Source organism: Ochotona curzoniae, unplaced genomic scaffold (assembly GCF_017591425.1).
Source record: "Ochotona curzoniae isolate NIBS_2020 unplaced genomic scaffold, NIBS_Ocur_1.0 contig_430, whole genome shotgun sequence".
Classification (NCBI taxonomy): Eukaryota; Metazoa; Chordata; class Mammalia; order Lagomorpha; family Ochotonidae; genus Ochotona; species Ochotona curzoniae.
Genome location: NW_024466219.1, coordinates 14,125,548 through 14,133,973, shown reverse-complemented (window position 1 = coordinate 14,133,973; position 8,426 = coordinate 14,125,548). Strand labels below are relative to the sequence as shown.

The following is an 8,426-nucleotide window of genomic DNA, read 5'->3' as shown; positions in this document are numbered from 1 at the left end:
CTGGGCCACTCCCAATCTCATGGAGAACATACTGGGCCATTCCCAATCTCATGGAGAGCATACTGGGCCATTCCCAATCGTATGGTTAAGCTCCCCATGTCTCAGCAACCAGCACCAGCATGAGGAAAGCGCCCACGAATACAGTAACCCTTGCCCTTCCCGTCTGCCATCCAATACTGGAAGCTTACCTTCCCAATGTCCCACTCGGCCTCAGGCTCCTATTAGTCCACACTCAGAGCAGCAAGCTGCTGCCCCCAGCAATTTAAAAGCAAACACTAACAGCAAACAGGAAACTTTCTCTGACCACAGGACAGAAAGCAACAGTGTAAAATTTTTAATATAAATCAGAACATTATGAACAAGTTTTTCAGAATTATATTCCCAATAAAAGGACACCTAACAAACAAAAACACAGCACTGCCCTCTCAACAATTTCTCACTTCATTCATCATTTCTAGTTGGAGACACTTTGTAGCAAAGTAATATTATCTCCTTTTAGCATGATCCGACCTGCAAAAAAACAAAAACAAAAACAAAAACTGTTAGCAGTTCTACGCTCCTACCAATCATCGGGCAGCCGCAGAGTTTGCATACAGCTGTTCGACAATATTTTGAAAATGCTTCTTCCAGTGAAAGCATATGTCCATACACTGAAAGGCCCTCGAGCCCCATTAGCACCGATGAACTTCCAGCAACTGACAGAAGTACCATTTCTATAGACTAACTCAACTGACTGGGCCTAACCTCACATTTACCAATATTGGATCGGTAAATGCTTAGAAATGAGTTGAAATGTCAAGTCTGGGAAATGTAGCATATTATAATCCCATTCTTTGAATTCCTGGCTTGTTTAAAAATACTAACTTTCAAAACCCAAATGTTTAAATTTTACCCAGTACTTTAAAAAGTATATTGATCATGGCTATAAAGATCAGGATTGAGAAAGGCCCAAGTCAGGAGCCCAGAACTCCAACTAGCCCCTGTGTAGTGGCGGGAACCAGACTGGAAACACAGCTGCCAGGATTCAAACCAGTACTCCGATTTGGGAAGCCAGCAATCTGAGTGGTGGTTTGACCCTCTGTACCACAAGCCTGGCCCTTCACCTAGTACTACCTAAACTTATTTGAGAAGAAATTTTCCTTTCTGAGAAATATCCATAAACATCTCAGGACACTGGCAAACATTTTAGAACTGCTGATCAACCTTCAGTGATGAAAATGACTTTCCTGGGCTTCTACAGGCGCTATGAGTGTGTTCCACTGGACAGACACTACCACAGGAATTTAACACTTGGCAAATTATTTACAAATAATATGACCTCAAGAAGATTGGCTTGCCCATCTTTTGTCAGGACAAAAACCTTTAAAAATAAGTTTCCTTAAAACGAGCTTAAAGAGGAACACTTCTCAGGATCTACTTTCCATGTATTCAGTAGAGATTCAAGAAAATTCTCAAGGTCTGGCAGAGAAACCTGAGCTCCACTAATGAGGATTCAGTGAACTGTGAACCCAGCAATGAACAAAGACAAAATGCCAAATTAATGTCATGGCAATGGCCTGTCAGAAGTCACTTGGTGTCTGTAGGTAAAACCATTACGTCACCAGGACTGCACTAACCGGGTTAAGAAACTGCATTCCTTATTTGAGTACTTCCGTGTTTCTATCATTTGTCAGGTTCTGAGTTAGGACAAGACTCAGGCACTTACGGGGAATCTGGTCAACTGTGAGCCAGTAATAAAATAATGCCACTAATGAAGGCTTTACCAGACTCAGAGAACACACGATACCCTGCCCCAAGCAAAACCAAACTCAGCCCAGGTGCCTTAGAAGAAGTAATTTTCGTGCTTGCTTTGGCAGCACATATACTAGAGTTGGAATGAGGAAGTACTTTTCACCTGAGTCCTAAAGACACAAAAGAGCATACACAGCAAGTCATGGTGAGACAAGTGTACAGATTCAAAGAACTGAGCACAGAAAAACGCAGCAGACAACGGTGTAGGACACGCAGGAGGAGGGATCAGGCTGTCACACAGAACTCCGCAGAGTAAGACAATCAGAAACACAGGTGAGAGGGAGACATCAAGAGATCGTCCATCTACTGGTTCACTCCCCCAAACGGCCTCAGCAGGAGCAGACAGGCCAGGATGAGGCTAGGATTACGCCATTCAGGTACCCCACATGGGTGACAGGGATCAAATGCTTGGGCATTTCTCTAGTGTATCAGCAGAGAGCCAGCTGGGAAGTAGAGCAGCTGGGACTCAAACCCTGGCACTTCAAGCAAGGCCAGTGTCCCAAGCAGCACCCACTGTGATGTGATGTCAGCCCCTAAGTTGGATGATAACACTAGTCTTCTCAAATGATAGAAGCCTGCAGAGCAACTTGAGAATTGACTCTAAGAACTGAGTGGGAACAGGCCTGGCATGATGGCTCAATGGATAAATCCTTGCCTTGCACACGCTGGGATCCCATATAGGCACTGGTTCTAGTCCCAGCAGCCCCGCTTCCCATCCAGCTCCCTGTTTATGGCCTGGGAAAAGCAGTCAAGGAGGCCCAAAGCCTTCGGACCCTGCACCCACATGGGGAACCCAGAGAGAGCTCTTGACTCCTGGCTTCATATCTGCTCAGTTTCAGCAGTTGCGGCCACTTGAGGAGTGAACCAGTGGACAGAAGATCTTTCTGTCTCTCCTTCTCTCTGTAAATCTGTCTTTCCAATTAAAAAAAAAGAATTGAGTAGGAAACAAGTTTAATTTCTGTAGGCCGACTCTGACAAACTTGAGACTTTTTCATGTAGAAACTACGAGTAGATTTAAGGGACTGCTCTGAAATGGCTGGACATAGTTTTGGAAGTTAATGTACAGACGGTGATTCCAGCTGTCCCTGAGTGATCAGGAAAACAATACTGTCAGGAGGGCCTGGAGCAACTCGGCCAGCCAGTGCCTGAATGCTGAAGAACATGTACAAGTCTCAATGGGGATAACCAGAGGGGCCAGTGCTGTGACCAGCTTCACACACCTGGCTGGCTGTTCTACTTCTGATGCAGCTCCTCACTAACGGCCTGGGAAAGCAGCGAGAGATGGCTCAAGGACTTGGGATCCTGCACCCACACAGGAGACCTGGAAGCAGCTTTGGGCACTTGGCTTCATCCTAACTCAGCTTTAGCCACTGCAAACATTTGGGGAGTGAACAAGTGAAGGGAAGATCTCTCTCTCTCTCTAATTCTGCCTTTTTCAAATAGAGGAGGGAGAAAAAAATTTAAATAAAGAAATCAATCTTAATAAGAAAAAGCAAAGATGAAAATGGAAGCTCTTGTATCACAGAGCAAACACAGTTACAGAAAGGATCTCTCATCCACTGAGAACACAGTGTTTTAAGGAAGGTGTGAGGTTAGAATGGCTGCTATCAAAAAGACAAAAAAAGCAGCAAATGCTGCAAAAGAGGTGCAGAAAACAGAACTCAAACATTTTGTGAAAGCAGTGAGAGTGACAGACAGAGGAAACGAGAGGTGTGTTCCATCTACTGGTTCCGACCCCAATGGCCTCAGCAGTCAGCTCTGGATACCCTCGTGTTTTTTTTTTTAAGATTTATTTTATTTTTACTGGAAAGGCGGATATACAGAGAGGAAGATCTTCCGTCCAATGATTCACTCCCCAAGTGAGCACAACGGCCGATGCTATGCCAATCCGAAGCCAGGAGCCTCTTCTGGGTCTCCCAAGCGGGCGCAGGGTCCCAAAGCTTTGGGCCGTCCTCGACTGCTTTCCCGGGCCACAGGCGGGGAGCTGGATGGGAAGCGGGGCTGCTGGGATTAGGACCGGCACCCATATGGGATCCCGGGCGTGCAAGGCGAGGACCTTAACCACTGCGCCACCGCGCCGGGCCCATGGATACCCTGGTTTCTCACAGGTGTGAGTGGCGTCCAAGCAGGCCTTTGGCTGTCTTCGTAAGCACCCGGGAACAAAGCCAGATTGGAACAGAGTAGCTGGAACTCAAAACCAGCACTCCAAAATGGGATACCACTAAGTAGGCAGTGCCTTGATCCACTATGCCACAGGGCCAGTCCCCAAGAGAACTCACACTGATGGCAGCTGGCACAGAAGAGAGGTTCCCCTAACTACTACACAGACACGTATCACCCCACACAGCCATCCCATTTTAAAGGGAATGAGACCAAGCTAGTTCCCCACAAATATTAATTGCGTGACCAGAAATACCTGTGTTTCTTTCCAGTCACTACAGCATGGAATTAAAGCAGATGCTGAGGCCGGAGCTGTGGTGCAGCGAGTTTAGCTTGTCTGCTGTGGAGGCATCCCCAATGGGCCCCAGTTTGAGTCCCACCCGGCTCCACTTCCAACCCAACTCCCTGTCAATGTTCCAGGAAATCAGCCGAGGATGGCCCAAGTTCTGGGGCACCTGCATCCATGTGGGAGACCCAGAAGAAAGTTCTGGCTACAAACCACTGAGGCCATGTGCAGAGGGAATCACTGAATGGAAGTCTGTCTCTCCTTCTCCATACAATCCTGTTTTTCAAATAAAAGTAAACCAAAGTCATTTCAAAAAAAAGTAGTTACTGGCACCGTAACCTAGTAGCTAAGGTCTTGCCTTGCATGCACTGGAATACCATATGGGCACCAATCCTGATCCTGTCCACTCTACTTCCCTTCCAGCTCCCTGCTTGTGGCCTGGGAAAGCAGTCGAGGACGGCCTAAAGCCTTGGGACCCTGCACCCATGTGGAAGACCCGGAAGAGGTTCCTGGTTCCCGGCTTCGGATCAGCGCAGCTCTGGCCGTTGGGGTTGTTTGGGGAGTGAATCATCGGATGGAAGATCTTCCTCTCTGTCTCTCCTCCTCTCTGTATATCTGACTTTCCAATAAATAAATCTTTAAAAATAAATAAATAAATAAATAAATAAAATAAATGTTAGGGGGTGGCATTGTGGCACAGTGAGCTAGTTATGCTGTGGCCCAGGATGCCTGCATCCCGTATGGGCACTGCTTCTAGTCTGGCTGCTCCAGTTGTGACCCACAGCTTCCTGTTAATGTGCCTGGGAAAGCAGCACAAGATGGTCCAAATACCTGGGCACCTGCCACTCACGCAGGAGACTCAGATCAAATCCTGGGCCCCTGGCTTCAGCCTGGCCTTGCCTTTGGCTGTTGTGAGCAGCTGCAGAGGGAATGAGCAGACAGAAGATCTGTCTGCCTACCTTTTGAATAAATAAAGAAATTTTAAGAAGAGATGGAAATGCCAATTACCTCGACCCGACCAGCATATTCTGTATACCCATGCTGAAACTACAGTGTATCAGGCAGTAGCTGTGAAACAAAACCTCCAACTGCAACATCAGTAGCCCATGTGGGCGCTAGTTCAAGTCCCAGTGCTCCACTTCCAATTAGGCTCCCTGCTAATGCCCTGGGAGAGCAGTGGCCAGCCCAGGTGGTTGGGCTCCCCCTGGCCACACTGGGAGACTGGGATGGGGCTGCTGACTGTTCCAGGCTTGTCCAGTCACAGCCATGTGGCCATCTTGGGAATCAATCAGGGGATCGAAGATATTCTTCTCTCTGATTCTTTCAGAACAAACTTACAAATGTATCCCATAAATGTATATTTGTTCCACTTTTTTAAAAAGCAGGTGGCCAATGGTTCCGAACACTTTTTAGAGTAAAATAAAGACATTCTGACCATCATATTTCAAAGCATATATTTCTCCTGATAGCAATTTTTATTTACTTATTTACTTCAGAGGCAGAAAGAGGCAGAGCGCTCCTGTCTACTGTTCACTCTTCAAACGCCTGCAGCAGCAGGGCCTGGGCCAGGCCAGAGCCAGCAGCTGGAAACTCACACTGCTGCCTCACAGATGCCCAGCAGCAGGAAGCTAGAACCCGCATCCAGGAATGCCAACGTAGGATGCACGTGCCCCAACCAGTGGCCTAACTGCTCAGCCCTATGTTTGTCCTTCCCATCAGATTTACGATCCCCAGAGCTATTGGGGTGAAGAAATGGGGAAATGACATGGTTAAATAAGAAGTAAGGGACAAGAAAAAAAAAAGGCAAGGGGCAGGGTGTCCTGCCCTTCTCACAACTTCTCCAGCGCACACACACTTAAACACACACAGCTGGAGTTCATTCAATCCTGCAGGCAAATACACAGTTCTAGAACTCCATAAAAATGCCAAGAACTTACCCAGTTGTTTCCTTGATTTTGTTTTAGAATGAATCTCTTCTGCATCATCTAATACGAGGTTCATGTATTCATCAAAGCCCTAAAATATATCAGCTGACAGTCACTTTCAGGTGAAATCACAGCCCAGCCATTGTATGCACGTGCAGAAGTCCCAGGACGAGAAATCCCATTCCCCTTCCTGGAAAACAAGCCCAGAAAGTAGCCCCAACTCGTGCTTCCCTGTTTGGATGCAGGACTCGTTAGACAGGGTAGCCACGCTCCCCTCCGGACCCTTCATAAGCCAAGACGTGAGGGGTGCACAGGGTCACCTCAGGCTGTCCATGCTCTTCCCAGCAAATGTGCTCTGACTGCAGTGCCAGGCACACTTCACCTCTCCAGCTCACTGCTCTCCTGGGAGGCGAACTAGGGCCCCCCCAGCTTTACTCAGGTGTCACCTAAACCAGGATGAATACAGCACTAATTCCTATCCCTCCAGCCCCGCAGAAGACTCCAGTATTACTTAAATGATCATAAAGCTCGGTTTTCTTCCTGATTTAACCCTCATCAACGGAAACAACGAGAAAACCTCACAGTGGGCCCTGAAAACCTTTGCCTGGCTTGGGCCGTGGCTGTCACTCCCCGGGAGCCACTGGGTACTCACAATGATGCAGCCCTCTATCCGCATGTTCACCTGCTCATACAGCCACACCTGAATGCGAGACCTCTGAAACGATCACGGAACAGAACGTTAACACCACACGACCCACTCACCACGCCCCAAAAGCGGGGCTCTAGCGAACATGGGCGAAGCTGCAGCTAAGCGGCCAACACCTCAGGACGGTCCCCATGCCTGGTCAGGCCGACCCTGTGCTGAGGCACCCCAGGCCCCCAGATCTCCCTCCGCTCTTGAAACTCACACCGTGTTACTGCTTCCAGAGGTTAAACCCGGGACAGCCAAAATCCCAGATCAAGCGCATCGTTACCTGCCAGGCCCTGTTCCCAAACACGGCTTTCTCCAGGTTCTGCATTGAGTGCCACACAGCGAATCAACGCTTTTCAACGTGGCCTCAAACCACCTGCCGCTGACTTCCCTGCGTTCACTCCCGCCCACCACCAGCCCGGGGTTCGGAAAGCGACCTCTGAAGCTTCCCCACGGGGTACCCAACTCCCGGGCTTAGGATGTGGTCTACACTGTCGGGGTTCGCGATCTCTGAAGCTTCCCCACGGGGTACCCATCTCCCAGGCTTAGGACGCGGTCTACACTGGCGGGGATCTCTTTCGCGTGTTTCCCCGGGATCCGGAGGCAGAAATCAGAGCCACGTGCAGGGCCGGGTCACCCCATCCTGCCTGCCGGACACCTCTTCCACCTCCCGGCGCCTAGGGGACGACACCCGCCAACGACTTACGTACATTTTGCAGGTATCTGAAGATGAGGTTCTGCAGCAGAGCGGTTAAGGAGCACACGGAGACACGCACGGCCCACCCGAGCCCGCCCAGCGCAGGGACGCCCCCGTCCCCCCGCCCGGCCCGCGCCCTCCAGCCTCGGGGCTTCGCCCGCGGTAGGATACGATGGGCTGCACCATCACCTTCTGCACTTTCTGGCCCTGGCCCCGGTACGCCATGTCGGAATCTCACAAAGACCACACCGGACGCACTCGGCTCCCGCGCAAGCGACTTCCGGAACTCAGAGCCGGAGGCGGAAGTGCGAGACGGCCCCGCGGCCGTGCCTGGGTCATGCCTCTCTAGCCAGCAAATGGCTTTTTCTCGGTGGTCCGGAGCCTCCAAGGAGGAACGCGCCGGGGAACCGGGGCCGGTCCTGCGGCGCCACCTGGAGGTCGATCGGAGAAGGCGCCCAGGACCTTCGGTCGCAAGCAAGTCTATATTTTGAATGGCCTTTTCTGGGAAAGGTACAGGGGATGGCCAAAGCGCTTGGGTCTCTGCCATCCATTTGGAAATCAAGGATGGAGCTCACAGTGCAAGCTCCTTTGAATAAACAATAAGAAAATTGTTCTTATTTGGCATTTCCATTCCGTCTCAGATGCTTAACTATTTGTATTTGCATTTTCATGTTTATTATAGTCACAATTCTTGAATTTCTGTGAATTACTTATAACCAATCCTTTGATTAATGTAAATCATCACAAGTGCTATGTAATTCCCTTATTTTTGCAATGATTTTTAAAAATGTATTACAGGCATAGAGAGATATCTTCCATCTACTGATTCACACCTACAATGGCTGCAGTAGCCAGGGATAGGCCAGGCAGAAGCCA

At 49.3% G+C, this 8,426-nt stretch overlaps 1 protein-coding gene across 1 annotated transcript; it reads right to left on the bottom strand.

The window, feature by feature from the left end:
- Positions 1 to 318: 318 nt before the first annotated feature.
- SNRPE (small nuclear ribonucleoprotein polypeptide E) lies at positions 319 to 7,848 on the bottom strand. The gene is made up of 5 exons (XM_040985488.1): positions 7,722 to 7,848; positions 7,564 to 7,590; positions 6,815 to 6,877; positions 6,175 to 6,253; positions 319 to 510 (listed from the first exon to the last, which is right to left on the bottom strand). The coding sequence occupies exons 1-5, from the start codon at positions 7,773 to 7,775 to the stop codon at positions 455 to 457; spliced, it is 279 nt and encodes a 92-aa protein (XP_040841422.1). The 5' UTR covers positions 7,776 to 7,848; the 3' UTR covers positions 319 to 454.
- Between the last annotated feature and the right edge of the window lie 578 nt (positions 7,849 to 8,426).